At 37.3% G+C, this 23,850-nt stretch overlaps 2 protein-coding genes across 3 annotated transcripts; both read left to right on the top strand.

Moving 5' to 3' along the window:
- Nucleotides 1-2,562: 2,562 nt before the first annotated feature.
- Nucleotides 2,563-9,191, top strand: LOC144305568 (olfactory receptor 5AC1-like). Of its 2 annotated transcripts, XM_077884525.1 has the most exons (4): nucleotides 2,563-2,943; nucleotides 3,975-4,076; nucleotides 5,401-5,505; nucleotides 8,086-9,191. In XM_077884525.1, coding segments are annotated over exons 3-4 (948 nt in total). In that variant the 5' UTR covers nucleotides 2,563-2,943; nucleotides 3,975-4,076; nucleotides 5,401-5,504; the 3' UTR covers nucleotides 9,033-9,191. The 2 variants fall into 2 exon arrangements, with proteins under 2 accessions (XP_077740651.1, XP_077740650.1); XM_077884524.1 differs by lacking the exon at nucleotides 3,975-4,076.
- A 9,451-nt stretch (nucleotides 9,192-18,642) lies between these two features.
- Nucleotides 18,643-19,572, top strand: LOC144305213 (olfactory receptor 5H2-like). Its single transcript, XM_077883887.1, has one exon. It carries the CDS (start codon nucleotides 18,643-18,645, stop codon nucleotides 19,570-19,572), a length of 930 nt encoding a protein of 309 aa, XP_077740013.1.
- Nucleotides 19,573-23,850: the final 4,278 nt, after the last annotated feature.

Here is a 23,850-nt window from a genome sequence, read left to right as displayed (position 1 = left end):
TTTTCCATCTCTTTGTGTCTTCCTCAATTTCTTTCAGAAGTGTTCTGTAGTTATTAGGGTATAATACAATCTTAATATGGAGCAGAAATGGCCCATTTAGAAATGGGCCAAAGAGATAAAGGATCATTTATCTCTTTGGTTAGGTTTATTCCTAGGTATGTCCACAATGGCCAAACTGTGGAAGGAGCCTCGTTGTCCATCGACAGATGATGGATAAAGATGTGGTCTACATATACAAAGTAATATTACTCAGCCATTAGAAACGACATGACGTTGAAGCAAACACCCACCATTTGCTTCAACAGGGATGGAATGAGGGTATTATGCTGAGTGAAGTAAGTCAGTCGGAGAAGGACAAACATTATGTGGTTTCATTCATATGGGGAATATAAGAAATAGTGAAAGGGGTTATAAGGGAAAGGAGAGAAAATGAGCGGGAAATATCAGAGAGGGAGACAGAACATGAGAGACTCCTAACTCTGGGAAATGAACAAGGGGTAGTGGAAAGGGAGGTGGGCGGGGGGATGGGGTGACTGGGTGATGGGTACTGAGGGGGGCACTTGACGGGATGAGCACTGGGTGTTATACTATATGTTGGCAAGTTGAACTCCAATAAAAAATACACACAAAAAAAGAAAGAAGCTTCCAACTGAACTGGATACGAAAGCCTTTGTGGCTGAGAGTCAAATATCCTGCCATGTTTAAAAGTTACTGCTCTGATGAGGAATTATTAGTCGTCTGGTATGAAATTTGCACAATCCACAAAGCTACCCACAGACAGGATAATTTCCCGTTTCACTGAGTGAATCTCACAGTTACGACACCACAAGTAATTACTTCTCAGAGGAAGCCTTTGCAGCTCAAGAATACTGAGCCATCAATCCTATTATCTGTCAGAAATTCAGGGTTCTACTATCTCCTACCTAGATCAGATTTTTGTTGTATGGTTCACTATGTCCAAGACAGTGAAAGGAAAAATTCATAATTATTGTTTGCCATTTTCTTATGACCTGTTGGAATATCTTATGACCTTTCATATCACTGCAGAAAATGTAGTGCCAGTCAGTGGGCACTGTTAGGACTTCTACCTGGCTTCTTGGGCTCTGTCAGCCTCTGTCCGCCTCATCACAAAAGAGCGTATTCCTCACACAAAGGCAGAATTCTAATGGGTTTGGAGAGAGGCTGGCAGCTTAGCCACTGTTTAAAGAGAACTCCTTACATTTTTTTTTAAGAGGGAGAGAGAAAGAGAAAGAGCTGGTGGGGGGGCAGGGGAGAGAGAAAATCTTAAGCAGCCTCCATGCCCAGCACAAGCCCAACACAGGGCTCCATCTCAGGGCCCTGAAATCATGACCTGAGCCAAAATCAAGAGTCAGACACTTAATGGACTGAGCCACATAGTGCCCCAACTCCTTACATTCTTACAATAAGATTAGAAAAACAAAAGGACGAACTAAATTTTTTTTTTCTCATCAATGCTGCATATACAGAAGCCATGGTTTTTAACTTTTTAATTTACTGTAATTTTGATTTTTAACTTTAGCTCTTGAATCAATTGCGTTGTCAAAGAAATTTCAGACTCATTCACCTAAAGAGTCCATTAACTACATTAGACAAAAACTTTGTATGAAGGATGATTGGATACGTTTTAGGATGAAGGAAGGGAAATACAGGCTTAAAGACTTTGATCTTCAGAAAGGGAGACAGAACGTAAAGACTGCTAACTCTGGGAAACGAACTAGGGGTGGTAGAAGGGGAGGAGGGCGGGGGGTGGGAGTGGATGGGTGACGGGCACTGGGGGTTATTCTGTATGTTAGTAAATTGAACACCAATAAAAAATAAATTAAAAAAAAACTACACATGATAGAAGAAAAAAAATCCATAAAAAAAAAGACTTTGATCTTTCTTCTAAGAGTCATCATAAGTTGTATTTAAGGGTTTAAATGGAGTTGCATCCATGGGTGTAGGAATGGTGCTGATTTTAATGGTTTGGCATTTTATAAAGATGACATTGGCTCAAATGCAGAGAATGGTAGGAGCAAATATTAGAAAACACACATAGATTATTAAAAGGTTATGTCCGTACTCAAGGTGAGCAATAGGGTTTTCTTGGATTTTGAGAGAAGTGAATGGTTTCACCAGATATTAAAGAGATAAAAGCTATGGGTTGGATAATGACTTTGACAGAATTCAAGGGGAAATTCAGTGTCAAAGAATGGGTTTCTGGTTGGTTTCTTCAAAAATAGGGTAACAATGATGCCATTAACTGAGAATGGGAAAACAGGCTGAGGGCCACATTTGGTGATAGTGTTGGAAAAGATTGAATTTGGATCTGGACATTCTGAGTTTCATGAGATGTTTGAAGAAACTATCAGATGGTTGGGATGAGGCAACACCAAGAGCAATAAAAGAAAGGAAATGAATATGATCTAAAAACTCCTCAGGGGCAGTTTGTCATGTCGCCCTCACAAGGAACTCAATGACACAAAGTGTGCTTCTAATTGTTACACCTGATATGTCTGGGCTATTCCCTGATTAGCTCACAATGCCCAGTAGAACAGCTTTGCCTCCATCACACAGGGAATCCATTGGTAACTTCCACTGAGGGAATTCCAAAGATTTTCTTCTTTTTTATGAATAGATTTGAAAGAGAACAAATAAATATCTCCCTGCAGTTGAGATTTCCAAGGAAAATCTTTGCACAAGGAATCACTGCTTCATTCTGCACCTGCCACTTTTCTTCACTTAAAGGTTTTAAGAGGAAATACCGGGATGTGGAAGCAGCCAGCAGCTTCGTCAATTTGGCAACTCATAAAGATGACTTGGCCCTAATGTAAAGTGTGGTAGAGGGAAATTTACATTTTTTCTTTTTTTTCCTTTGAGAACCCACATCTTTCCTTCAACAAACCTTATCATTTCTGTCTCCAAAAGACTTAAATAAACTAGGTAAGGACACTAGGATCTGTCTACTTTTCACTATTTGTAGTTTTTCAATTGGCTTATTTGAAAATGAGATATCCAGGTAAGAAATGAAAATCCTGATAACCCTATGAGATTTTCTGTTTCTCTTCAGGTTAGACATTTCTGGATGCTTGTCACAAATACTAAGTGTTTGACTGTTGAAGAGACATATAATAATATTTCTTTTTAATAGTAAACATGAGATAATAGAAAAATGAGACAAATGGAAAAAATAATGATAATGACTCAAGCGTTTCAGGTATTATTTCATACTATTAGAAAATTTTCTTTGTCAGGGTAATGACAACTAAATTATGCTGCTAAAACTTCCATAATTTGTTCATGGAATCATGAAAAGACTAAATTCACCACTTTAGCTCTTATAAATAGTATATATTTATCCCTACACACATACACACATACAGTGTATATCTATATCTATATATATTCTTATATATAAACACATATCTATACATAATATAGATATAGATAGATGGATAGATATAGAATAGATGAGATAGATACAAGATAGATGATAGATAGATAGATAGATATGGAAAAGATCTAAGCACTTAATAGTTCTTGGCCTAATTATGAAAATAGGGTGTGTCAATTATGGGTTTAACATTGTCAAGGAAGCTAAGTAGTCTCACTTGGTCAAAACCTCTACCTTGGAAATTAAATGACTTGCCATCAGTGTCCATTAGGCCAATTTTTAAAAAAGATTTTTAAAAATTTTATTTATGAGAGACACGGAGAGAGAAGCAGAGACACAGGCAGAGGGGGAAGCAGGCTCCCTGTGGAGAGCCCAATGTGGGACTCGATCCCAGGACCCCTGGGATCATGACCTGAGCAGAAGGCAGATGCTCAACCACTGAGCCACCCAGGTACCCCATTAGGCCAATTTTTAGAGGAGACATTTCAGTCAGTCTCCTTGCTTCTCATTTGTTTCAGGGCTTCTCAATGGCATATATTTTAAAAGATAAATTTTTAAAGCTGATTTTTTCTTGTTCTAGTCTCAGAGAAGATGGAAAATAACCCACAATTCTCCCTAATGTAGAACCATTAAGACAAATATTGCCTCTGGACCTGTTTTAAAGTTAAACAATACAATTTTGGTAAATAGGTGAAATTTTTATGCATTTTAATCAGTAAGAAGTATGTGTATAAAATTATGTTATTCATTTTACTTTGAGAGACAATGAGTATATTCATCAAATTACAGGCAGATTTTCTCCTTCTAGGTGATCTGAGTCTGTGTGCTCACTTCTAAATCTCTTGGGATCTCTTCTTTTGGACTTACTTTTAGACAAAATTTTTAGGTCATAGAACAAAATCAAAGTATTTAAAGGCCACATCAAATATTCCATCTATAATGTGGGTAAAAATTATAAGATATTAACCAACATATCAAGAAAGAAATGTACCTGAACATGAAGAAAACTATTTAAAAGTTTAATTTTAATTTAAATAGTTTAATTTAATTAAAAAAAATCTGTGCTTGTATACCTAACTTTATTCATTTACAAAAAATCTGACTGAGTGAGAAAGAGAAATCACTCTCAATGGATGATTTCAAATATGATCGAAAATATTCACAAGCATTTGCTACAGAATCCAACATTTTTCTATTTTTTACAATACAGAAAATATGTAAATAAAATTTACTTATGATTAATTCCCATTTTTCATTAAAATATTTATTGCCACCTACTAATGCAATAAAAGTATTCCTATTTCTCTCCTTTTCTCTTCTTCACTATCAAAACTCTTATGACTATTCTTAAATATATGTCTTTGACCACATATAAATATCTATAATTGTATAAATAGGATGACAATATATGTTGTATCTTTATCACAAAAACTGTTCGGGGGGCAGCCTGGGTGGCTCAGCGGTTTAGCGCCGCCTTCGGCCCAGGGCATGATCCTAGAGACCTGGGATCGAGTCCCACGTCTGGCTCCCTGAATGGAGCCTGCTTCTCCTTCTGCCTGTGTCTCTACCTCTCTGTCTCTCTGTTTCTCATGAATAAATAAATACAATCTTAAAAAAAAAAAACTGTTTGGAGGTATCGTTTATTTCTGTTTCCCTTTGCTTTATTACTCTCCTCTCACCTACACCAGACAATAAATATTAACAAGCTAGTGTCTATCATTTCACACAGTCTTTATGTTCTTATGGTTATTTGCAAATGTATATGAGTGCATGTGTTCATAGATGTACAGAGTGGGAATTTTAAGATATTGTCTGTTTGTTTAGTGGGATAATATTAAAAACATTTCTCTGCATTTTATTTTTTTTCACATTCCTAACAATTGTGGAAATTTCTTTGAAACAAGTGGTAGAGCAATAACTCATTTTAAATGACTGCTACAATATTGATTAGTATTAGGATTTGTTCAACTATTGCTTCATCCTTTTGGTTTACTTATTATTTCCAGTCTTTTGCCACCATGATGAACAAGGATGCAGTAGACTTCTCTCCCTATGAAATGATATGTTATTGCTATAGAATGGATTGAAGGCATGGATCACTGGGTTGAAAAGTATGTGTATTTTTATTTTTAAAAAATATTGCCAAATTGTTTCTTCAAAGTCTTAATAATTTACATTTTTACCAGAAGTGGGAAAGTGTCCTTTTCCAGGTTTTGACAACTAGTAGATTTTGCTAATCTGAGGAATGAAAAATAATGTCTTGCTTTATTTGCACATCTTGCATATTGGTGAAGGTGAGAATCTTTTCCCACATTTATTGAATGTATTGACATAGTCTTCTGTGACTTTTCCTTTCAATTCCATTTTTATTTTTCCATTGAGTTATTTGACTTTTCTTACCAATTAGTAATATTTCTTTGCATGTGATAGGTACAAATATTTTAGCTATTAATTGCACATGATTTCCAGTTTTATTCATCTTTTACTTTGTGAAAGATTTGATACATACTCTATTTTTATGAATTTAAACATTAGATTAAACACATTATATATTTATTATGAGTTTCTTATATTAGTCAAAGATTTTTGTAATATATTTAAATTATATTTATTTTATGAATGTTCTTAGAATGTTTAAAATATTTGTTTTTTTAGTTTGTACTTTTTAGTCCTTGATCCAGGAGTGATTTTAGATTTTGTTTGTTTTAAGAGAGAGAGAGAGAGATCAGAGGAAGGGGAAGAGGCAGAGAGAGAATCTCAAGTAGACTCCACGCTGAGTGTGGAGCCTGATGTGGAGCCCGATCTCATGACCCTGAGATGGTAACCTGAGCTGAAATCAAGATTTAGACGCCTAACTGAATGATCCTTCAGGCACCCCCATTCCAGCAGCAATTTTAAAACAAACATAGAAAAGGAAGCTATTCTTACTTTTTTTTTCAGATAGGCGAATATAACCACAATATTTATTGAATAAAGCATCAGTCTCAATTGAAAAATCATCACATACTATATTAAATTCTAATACATATTCTTGAATCAATCTTTGGAATTTTTATTTCCTATCCATGTCCTATTATATTCTATAAAATGACTTTGTTTTAACATTTGCCACTGCACACTTGACTTGCATACTGTAGATATTTTCCTTGTCTCTTCAAAATACTCTTATTTTATAAGAACTTGATGCTTATGCTATCACATTAAAAAGCAATCCGGGGGCACCTGGGTGGCTCAGTGGGTTAAGTGTCTGTCTTTGGCTCAGGTCATAATACCAAGCCCCACATCAGGCTCCCTGCTCAGAGGGGCCTGCTTTTCCTTCTCCCTCTGCTCCCCCTGCTGTGCTATCTCTCTGTCAAATAAATCTCTGTCATCTCTCTGTCAAATAAATAACCAAAATCTTTTTAAAAAGCAATTATGATTCTAACTGAAATTAAATTGAATTCTACTGACATTTTTATAATACTAAGTCTTCTTATCTGAGAATATATTTTGTCTGTTTCTTTAGAAATTGCCTTTGCTAATTTTGTACAATTTTATTAACATAGGTATTACATACTTTAAAACTATTTCAATGTATTTTAAAGTGTATGGTTATTATATATTTCCCTTTTTTCCTCTTCCTTGTTTGTATAGAAAAAAGTTATCACTTATATATTCATTTTTTATCTAGTAAAGTCATAATGTTATTTGGTTATAATGATATAACATTAGCAAAAATATGAATTTATCTCCCACAATTTTATGACATTTCATTGTATCTTTTTTATATCTTAGGTGTATTGAAGTTTCTTTTTTTCAGATTTTATTTATTTATTCATGAGAGACACAGACAGAGAGGCAGAGACACAGGCAGAAGGAGAAGCAGGCTCCTTGTGAGGAGCCTGATGTAGGACTTGATTCCAGGACCCTGGGATCATGCCCTGAGCCAAAGGCAGACGCTCAGACACTGAGTCACCCAGGTGACCTGATATATTGCAGTTTCTAAAAAATACTGTACAATAATGGTCAGAGTAAGCATTTCAATCTACTCTTAATTTAAAAGACATACTGTATTACATAGAATGTATGCTATTGGTTTTAATAACTAATCTTTAGTTTATTTATTTATTTATTTATTTATTTATTTATTTATTTATTTTTTTATTTATGTATGTATTTTAGAGAGATAAAGAGCTCATGCACATGCACATGAGCAGTGGGGCAGGGTAGAGGCAGAGGAGGGAGAGAGAGGATCCCAAGCAGACCGCACAACCAGCGCAGAGCCCCATGCAGGGCTCAATCTCACAACCCTGAGAGCATGACCTGAGCTGAAATCAAGAGTCAGACACTTAACTGCCTGGGCCACCCTGGTACTCCTAACATATTTAAAAAGCTTAATTCTATTTTTTAATTTTTATTAAAGATTTTAAAATTAGAGGATGATTATTAAATTATAATCAATTATTTTCCAAATCAAAATGTAAGCCCAATTTACTTATAACAAGTAATGAATTCCATATAGATATATTCCCCCTATTTTTTAGGAACAGTTGCCCAAACACATATTGTGTGTAAAGAATACTCAAGTATAAAGGTAAACGTTCTGATTAAAAGGGATATATAAAGAACGAAGATACATTTATTTTCAAATAAAATGTGATTATTTTCATGGTAGTTTATGACTGTGTTCTTCACTTATTCTTTCATTTCAGTGATCAGCTTCAGTGAATCTGATGGAAACAGAACACAGGTGACTGAGTTTGTTCTCACAGGGCTTACAGATCATCCAGGACTGCAGGTCCCCCTGTTCCTGGTGTTCTTGATCATCTACCTCACCACCATGGTGGGCAACCTGGCACTGATTTTTCTCATCTGGAAGGACCCCCATCTTCACACCCCCATGTACTTACTCCTTGGCAGTTTGGCCTTTGCAGATGCTTGTTCCTCATCTTCTGTGACTCCCAGGATGCTAATGGATTTTTTATCTAAGAATCATATGATATCACTGGTTGAGTGCATCACCCAATTTTATATTTTTGCTTCCAGTGCAAACACAGAGTGTTTCCTCCTGGTAGTGATGGCCTATGACCGCTATGTAGCCATATGCAACCCTTTGCTTTATCCAGTGGTTATGTCCAATATCTTCTGCATTCAGTTATTAAGTGTTTCATATATTATTGGGTTTCTGCACCCTATGATGCATGTCAGTTTGTTATGTAGATTAACTTTCTGCAAGTCTAATGTAATACATTATTTCTACTGTGAAATTTTACAATTGTTTAAGATTTCCTGTACTGACCCTAGAGTTAATATGCTCCTGATTTTTATATTTTCAGTCTTTATACAGTTTTTCACTTTCATGACTATTATCATCTCTTATTCCTATGTCCTCTTTGCCATCCTGAAAAAGAAGTCTGAAAAGGGCAGGAGCAAAGCCTTCTCCACATGTAGCGCCCACCTGCTCTCTGTCTCCTTGTTCTATGGCACCCTATTCTTCATGTATGTGCGTCCTGGGTCTGGGCCAGCTGAAAATCAAGATAAAATGTATTCTGTATTTTATACAATAATAATTCCCCTACTAAATCCTTTTATTTACAGTCTGAGAAACAAAGAGGTGATAGGTGCCTTGAGGAGAATAATATACATAAATAGTTCTTAGGGCAAAATTTAAACTTGCTCTTTTCAAACTTTGCAAAATACAAGGGATGTGAAGTTATGCAAATTAGCTTTGGCTTTATAGTTTTAGTAGAAGACAGTGTCTAGGGCAGTTTCTGAGTACCATGTGATGAAAGTCAGCTTCAAAGGAGATTTGTCAGAAAGGGAGACAGAACGTAAAGACTGCTAACTCTGGGAAACGAACTAGGGGTGGTAGAAGGGGAGGAGGGCGGGGGGTGGGAGTGAATGGGTGACGGGCACTGGGTGTTATTCTGTATGTTAGTAAATTGAACACCAATAAAAAATAAATTAAAAAAAAAAAACAAAAAAACAAAGGAGATTTGTTTCAATGGAAGGATATCTAATATCACACAGAACTGAATTCTTAATGAAAAATAGAACTAAGTATTTAGAATTTATGTTTTTTACTCTTTGTAAATTTCCTCTAAATTAGATATAATAGTTTGTAATTTTATCGTGGGAGACATTTGCATGTTTCTTTATTTGAGACTGGTGTGACTAGCCAAGACAATTGTCCAGAGTCTGCATATCAAAAGCCTTACTGCTTTTCCAGTTTGCATTCCCATCAAAATTATAAGAGGGTTCTGTTTTCTCCACATCCTCGCCAACACCTGTTTTTCCCTGTGTTAGTTAATTTTAGCCATTCTGTCTGGTGTGAGATGATCTCTCATTATAGTTTTGACTTATATTTCCCTGATGATGAGTGATGTTGAGCATCTTTTCTTGTGTCTGTTGGCCATCTGTATGGCTTCTTTGGAAAAATGTCTATTCATGTCTTCTGCCCATTTTTTAAATGGGGCTTAGATCATAGATCATAGATCAAGACATGAGCTGAGATGGAGAGTCAGAGTCTCCAACTGACTGAGCCACCCAGGTGCACTCGGGTTATTTGGTTTTTGCATGTTGAATTGTATAAGTTCTTTATATATTTTGGAGAATAACCTTTTACAAGATATGTCTTTTCCAAATATCTCTTCCCATTCCAAAGGTTGCCTTTCAGTTTTGTTGATTGTTTCCTTCACTGCTTAGAAGATTTTTATCTTAATGAAGTCCCAATAGATTATTTTTGCTTTTGTTTCCTTTGCCTCAGGAGGTATATCTAGTAAGAAGTTGCTATGGCTGAGGTCAAAGAGGTTGCTGCCTGTGTTCTTCTCTAGGATTTTGATGACCTCGTATCTGACTTTTAGGACTTTCATCCATTTTTAATTTATTTTTTTGTGTGTAGTGTAAGAAATGATCTGGCAATTGCACTGCTAGGTATTCACCCAAAGGATTCAAAAATACGGATTCAAAGGGATACATGCACCCTAATATTCATAGCAGCATTATCAACAATAGCCATATTATGGAAAGAGCCCAAATGTCTATCAACTGAGAAATGAATAAAGAAGAGCCTTGTTCTTTGAAAAGATTGATAAAATTGGTAAACTTTTAGCGAAACTGGCCAAGAAAAGACTTGAGTTACTAATGACCAAAAATGCAAATATCTGAAGAGAAAGAAGATGCATCATTATAGATGCTAAAGACATATCTTGAATAACTGTATGTACAAAAATTATGTCAACTAGATGAAATGAACAAATTTCCTGAAAATATACAAACTATCAGAGCTTATTTAAGAATAAATGGATCACCTGAATAGTTGTGTGGGTTTTTTTTTAATTTGAATTTTTAGTTAAAAATCTTCAAACAAAGAAAAGCCCAAGTCCGCGTATTTTATATAAAACAGATAAGCAGCAATAGCTAACTTAACTTCCAGGAGTTTTGGGGAGAATTACGTAAATCTTTTAGATATTCTAGAAAAAGATATAAGTGCAGAGAAAAATAAGCAAAAATACATTGAAGTTTGGTCAAAATAACACATCATGTAAATCTTCTTTAACATATGAAAATCTCTTTGGAGACTTCTTTTTCTCTAGCTCCCCCAACCTAAAAGTATATAATCAATTGCTTTTCACAATCACAGGGCAGCTCTTTCTGCCCACAGGTCCTGTCCCTGTGCTATAATAAAAGCTCCTTTTTGTACTGGAAAAAAGAAGCCACAGGAAATTATGGCCTAGCCTAGAAATCCAATGGGCTTTTCTCCTGTAGGTCCAATTTGAATCTTGATTTCTAGTGTAAAAGCAATGGATAGAAAATGGATGTTACCCCCTGTGCACAAGGCTGGCATGGGTTAGCCAGACCAAACCCTGGTGGCCAGTTTAAAGAAGAAGTGAAATGAAGCTGGCCATGTTTGGTGGGAAAAGTTTATTTCTCCAGTCAGGATGGAGAGAGAGAGATGACTGGGCCTGTTTTAGGGGAGTATGCCTGGGGAGACTAGTTGGCATTTCTGCTAAAAAGGGGAGAAAGCAATGGTAAGTCAAAGCCACAGGCAGACTCCTGGATGCCTCCTAAACACACCCATGTGGTCCTGCAGAATCTAGTCATTTGCTATATCATAATATCTTCTTTTATTTTAATAAATGAATTGCCTAAGACAAGGAAAAAAGAAAGTGCAGAAGATATCAGAGTAGAGTAGAGACTTAAACTCCTTTCTCTAGAGCTTTCACTATCTCATATTAAGCATGAATAGCAGTTTACAAAATATGTATACTGCATAATTTCCCTATCTGCAAACATGCAGATGTATGTATGTGTGGACACTACGCACAATAGTTAAAAGCATATGAAAGCAGAGGTAAATCTGACAGATAATGTATGAGATATATACCCAGAAAAAGGAGGGGAAAAGCTTTTCTGAAAGAAATTAAAGAATATCTAAATAAATGGAAAGATGGGTTGGAAGATTCAATATTGGAAAAAAAAGTCAATTCTCCCTAAATGCATCTACAGATTTAATAAAAAGCCCAGTAAAAATCACAGCAAGATTTCTTATAGAAACTGATAAAGCTGATTCTATTCTATTCACATGGAAATGCAAAGGATGTACAATAATAGTCAAGACAACTTTAAAAAAGAACAAAATTAGAGGTCTAACAATTTAGGATTCTAAGATTTCGTATAGAGTTGTGGTATCAAGACAGTGTTGTACTATTGTAAACAGACAAATAGATGAGTGAAACAGAATAAAATGCAGAAATAAAACCATAAATATACGGACAGTTGATTTTATAAATGTAAAAAAGTAATTCAGCAGAGAAAAGATAGTTTTTTCAACAAATTATGCAGAAACAATTGGACATCTGAAAAGGAACTTTGATCTAGATAATACATGAAAAGGATAATAGACATAATCAAAGAAATATAATACCAAAAACACTGTTCATAAAAGAATAAAAAACCCAGATAATTAACTTCATTGAAAGACTTGCTCTTCATAAATGTTTCTAAAATAAAATGACAAACCATAGAATTTCAGAAAATATATATAAAACTCATATAGCTGATAAAAGAGTCATATTCGGATATATGGAGTACTATCAAAACTCAAAAACAGAAAACAAACAATCCAATTAAAAACTAGCAAAATTGGGATGCCTGAGTGGCTCAGCAGTTAAGTGTCTGCCTTGGGCTCAGTGCATGATCCTAGAGTCCCAGGATCCAGTCCCATGTCAGGCTCCCTGCATGGAGCCTGCTTCTCCCTCTGCCTGTGTCTCTGCCTTTCTCTGTCTCTCATGAATAAATAAATAAAATCCTTAAAAAAAACTGACAAAATATTTGACTACACTCTTCACTGAAGATAGTATACAGAAGTCAAAAAATGGCACAAAATGATGGTAACCATCATTAATTATCAGGAAAATGAAAATTAAAACCACCATGGAACACCACAACCTACCTATTAAAATAACTGAAATTGAAGACAATCCATACCAGAAGCAGCAATACTGGACCTTTTGTACTCATAGACAGGCAACAAATGGAGTTAGGAGATAATGACACAAAATTTAAGGGAGCAAGAAATGTCAGCCAAGTTTTGGTTATGTTAAAAACCACCTCTGGGGCTCCTGGATGGCTCAGTCAAGTAAGCATCCAAATCTTGATTTTGGCTCAGGTCATGATCTCAGGGTCATGGGATGAAGCCTCAGCCAGCGAGGGTCTGCTTGAGATTCTCCTGCCCTCTCCCTCTGCCCCTCCCCCAGCTCATACACATGTTCCCTACCACCCCAAATAAATAAATAAAATCTTAAAAAAAATTATCACCTCTACACATCATGCTGCTTACTGAACCCTTTGCAGAATTTTCACGTGAATCTTCTTTTACGTTTGTTATTTTTCTTCACACTGTCTTTCACTATCAACATTCTATAGAATGTTGGAAATCCAGGAAAATGGATCAATAAATCTATCAAAAAATACATCTCTTTCCCTGCCTATGTTGCTAACCATGATGCAACTGGAGGTTAATTTTTTTGGTAAGATATCAAATTGAATTGTCACAAATAAGTATATTAAGTTGTCTTTTTCTGAAAGAATGTTCCTTGGAAACTTTCTCCTTGAATGCACAAGAAATAAATCTAAACCAGGTGTTAAATCCTTCAATATTTTCAGTTATGGTAGGGTAAAGAGTAAAGTCCCTGACCCAGCCTCCAAGGTCCCTTATGATCCACATATACTGGCCTCCTTGATCCCACCTGACTCCTGCCTGCTTCTCTCTTAACATGCCAGTTACATTTACAGTGTAGTGCTTTTCCCATGATCCAGGCTTTCCAATAATCTAGGTCCTCCAATGGCCAAGGTCATGGGCATGACACATGTCCACGGGCAGCAATCACCATGTAGAAACAAAGACCCTCAAGCCACACCCAGACCTACTGACACAGAACCTGCATTTTTTTAAAAAAAATTATTTATTTAGTCATTCATTCATTCACTCATTCATTCATTCATGAAAGACACACAGAGAGAGGCAGAGACACAGGCAGAGGGAGAAGCAGACTTCATGCAGGGAGCCCGGTCTGGAGCTCGATCCTGCGACTCCAGGATCACACCCTGGGCCAAAGGCAGGTGCTAAACTGCTGAGCCACCCAGGGTCTCCCAGAACCTGCATTTTTAACAAGATCTCTCTCTAGGAGACTCACAGGCATTAATATTTGCAGAGCACTGAGCTATGGCACCTCTCGCTGTGATGCTTTATCTTTGTTTCCCTTTGCACCTCCCTTTATCTTTGCCTAGTAAGATTTTTCATCAGATTTCAGCTTGAAGTTTGGAGTCAGGTCTAGGTCTGGAATGTGACCTGACGTTTGCATGAGGAGGACAGTTTTCTTTGGGGTGGGTTCCTGAAGGGAATCTAGAACTTTGGCCTCATTAAAATCATGTAGGATCAGCTCAGATAAGAATATATTAGTCAAAGCACTCAGAGCAATGCATCTTTTATGCAAATGCATGCTTGCATAAACATGCCAGAGGTGTCCCTTGTGGTGGAAAGTAGTGGCATAAAGTCCAATTTCAACTGTTAAAACTAGAACCATAATGTGACTTGACGTTTACGATCTCACAGGCTGTAATGCCCGATGGGACACCTGGACTTCACATACACATTCAAGTCTGCAATGCCCAGAAGAACAGCTTAGTTTTGTCCTATAGGGAACCCTTGGGTGCTATTAGGGGAGTTTTAGTTATTCACCCTTCCTCTTCTGGAAAAAGCACAAGTTGTACTACTGAACGACTCTTGTGTTCAAAGTGAATTTATATAAACAACATTTTCCTGAGTTTGGTAAACAAAGCCTCCAAAATGAATCAGTATGTAAAGAATTGCTGCCTATGCTACTGGTGCAACTATTTTTTTTCCACTTGAGAAAGCCTAACCCTGAAAAGTTCTCCAGAGTGTCTTAACACATATTGGTAAGAGATCGAGTTTTGAAATGTATTTTGTTTTTTTTTTTTTTTTGTATTTTGTTATATAGAAAGTTTCTAAAAATATTTTACTCTTGTGAGTAAAATTTGGTTAAGCCAAATAGCTCTAAGACTAAACTGCACTTTGTAATCATATTTAATTATCTGGCTAGAAATATTATAACAACTCTATGGGGTAAGTTTTGGTGAGCTAGAATGTTAGATAATTTAAAAATGGGTTTAAGGACTTAGGTCATAATGATCCCCATGTAACAAGTCTTTCTGATGACTCTGTTCAAAATGTTTATTTCATTTAATTAACCACATTCTCTGATTAAAATGTTAATTAACTTAAATATTACCTCTGCATCCTTCCACTCACTCTGACAATAATTTCATTGAGTATTTTATATATATAAGTTTATTTTTATTTATATTTTTATATAATTTATATATATTTATATAATAAATTTTTATTCCATATATATATGAGGGGAAGTGCAAAATATCCCTCCAGTGTTCTTTCCACTTTCTGACTCAACATAGGCCCACAGATTGAATTTGAGAATTTTCAATTATTCAGTAGTTTGGGATTGCATGGAAGGAAACTCATTTCAAATAAATATACATTTCAAAATAGCAATTATTGGCATAGATTATTTATATTGCCTGTATTAGGTTCCAGTCTTTGCCTCATTTTATTCTGTTAAAAAAAAGCAGGTGGAGAAGAAAGGACTCCCAAGTAAAATGGGAATAGCTAGAGAAAGTCAGTTCTTATTATTGGAGAAAGAAAGAGCGACTTTTAAATATGAAAAGAACTTTCAGCAGTGCTGGTTATTTGTGAAGAGTACAAGGGTCCTGGCCTCAAATTAAAATGATAGTCTCTATTTCACACACATTTTCCATAGGAAAATAAAGCTGGAAGTTTGAATAAAAGAAAAAGAAAGTATTCCCATGGGTAGTCGGTGGGCAGCAGACGATCTCCATCTGCTCCCCCACGCTCCTTGGAGCACACCATTTCATTCTCCTCACTGTTGTGCATATGCCTTGTTTCCAATTCACTTCTCTTTACACTCTGACCTCAGCTCTATCACAAAATGAGAACTGCTCTCCCTAAAACCACTAGGAATCTCTTGATTCCCACACTTAATGATCGCTGATCATTCCTTATCCTACCAGAGCACTTATTTCACTTTTGGCACTGTCCTGTTCTTTGTCCTTGAGTGTTTTTAATTTCATAGCACCCAGCTTTCCAATTCCTTCAGACTTCTCTTATCACTCTGTCCAGTATTCTTTTCTGGTCTTTCTTTCTTTCTTTCTTTCTTTCTTTCTTTCTTTCTTTCTTTCTTTCTTTCTTTCTTTCTTGTAACCAGGGCTCTTGGTTTGTAAGAGAAAAAGAATGAATGGAATGGAAATGAGTTTTAACATTGAAATGCTAGGGGAGTTGGAGAAATCTACTGGAGAAATGGCAGGAATCCAAAGCAGGAAAGATAGCCTGTTAACACCAAAACCCTGTCCCTAGTCTTTTTTTTTTTTTATTTATTTATTTTTTTTTATTTTTTTAATTTTTTATTGGTGTTCAATTTACTAACATACAGAATAACACCCAGTGCCCGTCACCCATTCATTCCCACCCCCCGCCCTCCTCCCCTTCTACCACCCCTAGTTCGTTTCCCAGAGTTAGCAGTCTTTATGTTCTGTCTCCCTTTCTGATATTTCCCACACATTTCTTCTCCCTTCCCTTATTTTCCCTTTCACTATTATTTATATTCCCCAAATGAATGAGAACATATAATGTTTGTCCTTCTCCGACTGACTTACTTCACTCAGCATAATACCCTCCAGTTCCATCCACGTTGAAGCAAATGGTGGGTATTTGTCATTTCTAATGGCTGAGTAATATTCCATTGTATACATAAACCACATCTTCTTTATCCATTCATCTTTCGTTGGACACCGAGGCTCCTTCCACAGTTTGGCTATCGTGGCCATTGCTGCTAGAAACATCGGGGTGCAGGTGTCCCAGCGTTTCATTGCATTTGTATCTTTGGGGTAAATCCCCAACAGTGCAATTGCTGGGTCGTAGGGCAGGTATATTTTTAACTGTTTGAGGAACCTCCACACAGTTTTCCACAGTGGCTGCACCAGTTCACATTCCCACCAACAGTGTAAGAGGGTTCCCTTTTCTCCACATCCTCTCCAACATTTGTTGTTTCCTGCCTTGTTAATTTTTCCCATTCTCACTGGTGTGAGGTGGTATCTCATTGTGGTTTTGATTTGTATTTCCCTGATGGCAAGTGATGCAGAGCATGAACAGAAATCTCACAGAGGAAGACATAGACATGGCCAACATGCACATGAGAAAATGCCCTGTCCCTAGTCTATGCAGCTCAGTAAGGGCTGTTGTCCTCGCTGCTATACACAGAATGCGACAGATCACACTGATAATGCTAATAGCATTGTGGGTGTAGGATACATTTTCAAAGGTCTTGATATTGCTGCCTTGGCTAACTTTGCAACCAAAATTGTATTCCTGACTCTTTGTCTCCTTTTATCCATATTCCAAATCCAGCACAGGTGAGTTTGGCCAAATCTATATCAAGTCCCCTTATTCTAGGTGCAAGGGCATGGGAAAGTCAGCTTCTAGAAATTTTGGTGCCTAGACTGGATGACAGCTTTTGTCTGCCTCCAAGACTCATGTGCTACAATAGAGGATCAAATGTTATCCAACTAATATATGATGTATATCCATTTTGTACCCTCTAATAAAACTTCTTCGAGTTTCTTTCTATGTCCTCCTTCTTTTACCTTACGCACATTCTTCAATGGATGGGTCATACATACTATGCCTTTAGTCACCACAATGACTCCCAAGTCATCATTTCTGTTAAGCTCTTATAGAACCATACTGCTGAGTACATCTCACCTGGGTGTTGCCAGAATGCTCCTTGCAAAAACTGGCTATTACATCTGAACTCTCAATCTCACTGCTGATGACCATCTACCCAGGCACCAAATGTCTTCTCTTTCTTTTACTGACCACTTCCCTTCACATCTAATATGCCACTGAGTCCTAGTGACTGTACATTCTGGTTTACTTTGATCTACCTCTTTGTTCTCATTACTCCCAATGTCGTATCACACTTAGACTAAGAACTTCACACACTGTTTAAACAACTGGGGAGCATTTGTAAAATGCAATATTATTCCAACCAAATCATGACCTACTGAATCAACTTCTATAGTAATATCTCAGAATCTATATTTTGTACAAAAACTCTCCTACACGATTGTGATGTATAATTTGGTTTGGGAATCACCAGACAATAGCAACAGCTTCCTGTTTAGTGTCCTTTACTCTACAACCAAACATTTAATTTAATAAAAATCTGATGATGCCAGTCTCTTTCTTAAAAGTTTTCAGTCCTTGATTGTTGTTTGAAGAATAAAACTGAAGATGTTTCACATGGCATTCAAGTCATATAATCCAGGCCCTTCTAACATATTTACTTTTGATGCTGCATCAATGTCCTGCACACAGAATTTCCCTACCTCATTCAATAGTTACCCCATAAACTTGCTTATGTTCAGAATGTTTTTCTTGTCTTCTAAATCGGTTTATGTTGTACATATTTTGAATTGAAATAATTGCATTTTCCCAATATACCGATTTTCCCCAATAGTTTCCATGTTGGAGTAAATAAAATTAAAGGTTCTTCAAGCTAGTGAGTGATTTTATTTCAGTTCCCCTCACTGAATTTTCTTTTATTTCTTTTATTTATTTATGTTCTTTAATTTCAGGGGCCATCTATTAAAATATGGAAATTAAAAATGCAACAGAACTGGAAGCGTTTGTTCTCACAGGACTCACATATCAACCCAAGTGGCAAATTCCTCTGTTCTTGGTGTTCTTGGTTATCTATCTCATCACCATTGTGGGGAACCTTGGTCTGATTGCTCTCATCTGCAATGACCCTCAGCTTTACATCCCCATGTACTTATTCCTTGGCAGTCTGGCATTTGTGGATGCCTGGATATCATCCACAGTGACCCCCAAGATGCTGGTCAACTTCTTTGCCAAGAGCTGGACGATTTCTCTCTCTGAATGCATGATACAGTTTTTTTTCTTTACAACTGGTGCAACCACAGAATGTTTTCTGCTGGCAACAATGGCATATGATCGCTATGTGGCCATATGCAAGCCTTTACTTTATCCAGTGATTATGACCAACAGACTATCCATGCAGCTGTTAGTTTCCTCATTTGTCGGTGGCTTTCTTCATGCCATAATTCATGTAGGCTTTTTATTCAGATTAACCTTCTGTAATACTAACATAATACATCACTTTTACTGTGACATCATGCCATTATTTAAAATTTCTTGTATGGATCCTTCTATTAATATTCTCATAGTATATATTTTTTCTGGGTCAATTCAGATGCTCACCATTCTGATTGTTCTTATCTCTTACACTTTAGTTCTCTTTATAATCTTAAAAAAGAAGTCTCTACAAGGCATAAGGAAAGCCTTCTCCACCTGTGGGGCCCATCTCTTATCTGTGTCTTTGTACTATGGCCCCCTCCTTTTCATGTATGTGCGCCCTAGATCTGCACAAGCAGATGATCAAGATATGATGGATTCTCTGTTTTACACTGTCATAATTCCTGTTTTAAATCCAGTTATTTACAGCCTGAGAAATAAGAAAGTCATAGATTCACTGAGAAAAATATTAAAGAGAAATGCTTAGATTGCATACAAGCATCTAGTCTCCTTTCATTAAAAAGACAAAATTGTCCAGGAGATTACATGTTGCTATGTGTTGACTGGTACTCAAATTTTTTTTTTTTTTGTGGTTATAATTGTCCTAGTGTTTTCATGACTTACGGTGGGAGAATCTAATAATTTCCTTAAAATATTTGTGTATGTTATTCAAAAGCACACAAGAAATTGAAATCGAGTGCTGAAATCATACTTAAATAATTAAAGCAGGAAACAAAAATGAAAACATTTCACAAGTTTGTCTGTTCTTTGGTGTGACTTTATAAATGCAGTAAGTACTAAGAGGGCATAATGCTTCTGATCAGAACTTGATTGATGTCTTTGCTATTATACAGCTGTGTAGCCGAAGACCCGTGTTACATTTAACTTGATAGTGGAGGCAGATTTGTATTTGAGTGAACAGAGGCAAATCCCAGGAGCTCAGCCATAAAGGGTTTTTCTTTCCACTTTATTTGGGGCATGGTGAATTTCACTTCCTGTGGGGATTCAACTCTGATACACAGAGAGAAATAAAAAGAAATGGAAGCAATGAGGGAAAAAAATGACAAGGGTGTTAAAACAGTGAAGACAGGGCTAAATCATACGAGATGCTCTTAGCTCAGTGCGCTTTTTAGAGGAAGGCAGAGGCAAGTTGTCTGTCACTATCTCTGATGCCTTCTACAGACCCTTTCTAGCTGTGTTTGTATGACAGGAATCTGGAAAACTTCACTAAAAAAGAAAGGTAGCAGATTCAGCTGAGGATTTAAGTTGGGGTGAACATAGACAAAAGTGACTGAATAGGGTGTGACTGAATATTCCTAGATTTCAAAAAAATAAGCTAGAAAGATTAAGAAAATAATAATATGGACTTTATTGGAATCTGCTGTTGACAATGAGAGGGTTTAAATGAATATTACCAAAGTCCAAATGTTAAGATGATATAACGTCAAAGAGGGTGCCTCAGAGAGACATGAAAATCAGCAAGTTAGGATGTTATGAGCCTCAAGAGCTGATAAAAGCTCAGATACTTTTGATTTATAATTGATTTATAATTGAATGAATAAAAATTACAAATCTTTGGCATACCAGGACTCCTGACCTATTCAGATGCTAATGTCTCACTGAAGTCCTCTGTCCATTGCCTTGGGAAAATAGAGCTTATGGAAGAGTCATGAATGCCAGCCCAAGGAAGCTGAACTTTAAGAACCGATGCAAACACCCACCAGGAAGGCAAGATCTAGTTAAACAGAGAGGATGTGCTGAATGGAAAATATAAATATGCTGCTCTTCCTTCCTCTTCCCTTTCCTCCCGCAGTCATGTCTTTTGGGAAAATTTTTATCATATCATAATCTAATGGCTACAGGCAGGGTCTACTGTTTAACGTTTTGTTTAGGTGTCATTACTTTTACCAGGTCAATTTTTCTGAACCTCATTATGAATGTTACAATACTGTTGGCCCCACTTTTATTGATATAATTGACATAGAGCACTGTGCATGTTGAAGGTAAACAACATAATGATTTTACATTCCCATATTGTGACAATTACCAGAATCAGTTTGGTTAAATACCATCATCTCTTATAGATACAAAAATAAATAAAAAACAATTTTCGTTGTGATGAGAACTCTCAATATTTATTCTCTTGCCACCTCTCAGATACACTATAAAGCAGTATCACTGGAGTTGTGTTGTACTGTAAATCGCTATTACTTCTTTACCTTAAAATTCAAAGTTTGTACCTTTCACCTTTCCCTCAATCACCATTCTGGTTACTTCAATCTCATCCCTTTTTCTGAATTAGTTTTTTCTTCTTTCTTCTGTTTTGGATTCCGCATATTAGGGAATATATATATATATATATATATATATATATATATATATATATATATATTGCCATTCTCTGTCTCACTCATTTCACTTGTCATATTGCCTTTGAAGTCCAGTACCGTTATCACATGTAGCAGGATTTCCTTTCCTATGGCTGACTCCTATTCCATTCTACAGCTAACACTGCTTTATCCAGTCATTGTTGATGGGTACGGAAGTTCTCGTGTCTTGGTTGTTGAACATAGTGTTTCTCGATCATGGAGGTGCAAGCATTTTCTAGACATATTCTGTTTTCTATGGATATGGTCCCAGAAGTGGAAATGCTCAATACTATGGTAGCTCTATTTTTAAATTTTGAGGAACCACCATATGTTTTGCATAGCAACTGTACCAATGTGCGATCCCAACAACAGTGCCCAAGGGTTCCCTTTTCTCCACATTCTCAGCAGCATCTCTTATCTCTTGTCTTTTCTATGATAGCCCTTGCAATGGATGTGATGTGATGTCTCATTGTGTTCTTGGCTTGCATTTTTCTGATGGTTAGTCATGTTGTCTACCTGTTTATCATGTGTTCACATTCCCTAGGAAAATGCCAGAGCATTGTGCACTGTGTCTGGGTTCCAGGGACAAGACCAGTCTCCACAGGACCTTCAGGATACTCATTTAGATAGGCATGGATGGGTGCAGGGTCACTCTTCTGGCTAAGGTGCAGTCCCATATTTGTAAAGAGGATACTAATGGAAAGGACAGGAAAGGGATGAAAGGGAGGCTTCTGAGGTCCTTTACTCTGTCCTTGGAGCCCACAGGTCCAGCTCCTTTGCCCCTGTGATTCTGGAAAGACACTGCCTTGAGGACACCCAAATAAAACTGTTCTTTTCTTTGGTGGTGTACCTGCCTGGGGCTGTAATGCTAGAGCTGGAGAACACGATGCAGGAGGCCTCTTCTGCAATGGTATCTAGGGACTTCTGCTGGAGGAACTGCAGAAGAAAGACTCCTGCGGAGGCTATTGTGGTCTTCCCCCTTTCCCAGACCCAACTTGAAACTCTTAGTGGCATCTCTCCCTGCAGTCGAGGTAGTTGAAAGGGGAGGTGGCTTTCAAGAACTTCTCATTGATTCATTCAGTAACTTGGCACTAAGCACTCAGGTATACCTTGGTGGGTCCAGGGTGGAGCTGAAAATACCATGAGCTCCCTGCCTTTAGGAACTTACAGTCTGGAAATGAACAAAAGCACAAAAACAACAACCCATGAAAGAAAAGAGCAAGTGCTGTATGCTATACAAGACTGTATGCTGGGAAGCAAGGCTGGGGAGTCATGGGAGAGAAAGGTAAGAAAGGTCTCAGTGAGGGTGACATTGGTGAGAACAGAATAACAAAAGGGATTTAGATCTGCACACATCTGAGTGCAGCGTGTTGGCAAGAAAGGACCCCTGCTGAAGATACTGACTAACAGAAGCTGGTTTGGCCAGAGGAGGTGGAAAAGGCAGCCAGCGTGGCTGAGGGGAAATGCAGAGGGATCTGAAGAGAGGGAAGAGGGCAGGGAGAGATGCTGAGGCCTGGTGGACTGGTAGTAATGTATTGTTCCTCTGCTACTCTATTGCCCCAGGACCTTGCATCTTACACTTTGTATATTTAATTTCTCACCAGTTCTGTGGATGAGGAAGCCAGGCACAAATTAGCTTGGTTCCTCCACCTCCAGGTACTTCAGAGGCTGTGGCTGTGGCCTCATGGGAGGCTAGCCTGGCAGAGGATTTTCTGCCAAGTGGATTCAGTTCTCTGCCACGTGGGCCTATGTACATGGCAGCTCAAAACATCTCTGGTTGATTTTTGATTCAGGGATAGAGAAGAAAATGGGAAAGGGAAAGGGTAAAAAGTGGTACACGAGTTAGTGGGATAGGAGAGGAAACAAATAGGAAGTGAAAGGCTATTTCCAATTGGAACTTAGATGTGACATGCCATTTTGTTGGCTGTACTGTTTTGGTCAGAAGCCAGTCACTAAGCACCTCAGGGTGATACAGGGATACTTATGCCACAGGTCAGGATCTTGGGAGCCATTGTAAAGGCTGCGGCCCTCAGAGGCCAAAACGAAGCAACAAGTTCTCATTGTAAATATAACAGGAAATAATTGGACAGTTTGACTACAGAAGATGACCATGTCTGCCTCTTGGAGCATTTCCAACCAATCGTGGTGCCCCATTGAAATGAGGCCAGAGGGAACGTGCTATTGTGATATTACATTGCTGGAATCCAGGCCACTTTCAAGTGGTACTCCATGGCTCATCCCACCCCTTCTGGTCAATCTTCCACCAGTTTATTTGTGCCTCAGATACACAGGATATCAGCCCACACGTGTTATAAATATCATCCATAGACCCCTGGTGATGTGCCTAGGAAGTAGATTCTAGGCTGATTCCCCACAGTGCAAGTTGGGAAACTGTG

The sequence above is a fragment of the Canis aureus genome, chromosome 35 (assembly GCF_053574225.1).
Source record: "Canis aureus isolate CA01 chromosome 35, VMU_Caureus_v.1.0, whole genome shotgun sequence".
Taxonomy (NCBI): domain Eukaryota; kingdom Metazoa; phylum Chordata; class Mammalia; order Carnivora; family Canidae; genus Canis; species Canis aureus.
Note: the sequence above shows the minus strand (reverse complement) of the source record. Positions and strands in the feature narration are given on the sequence as shown.

Coding starts and splice junctions, on each gene's coding strand:
- LOC144305213 (XM_077883887.1), top strand. CDS start 18,643: ATGGAAATTAAAAATGCAACAGAACTGGAAGCGTTTGTTCTCACAGGA.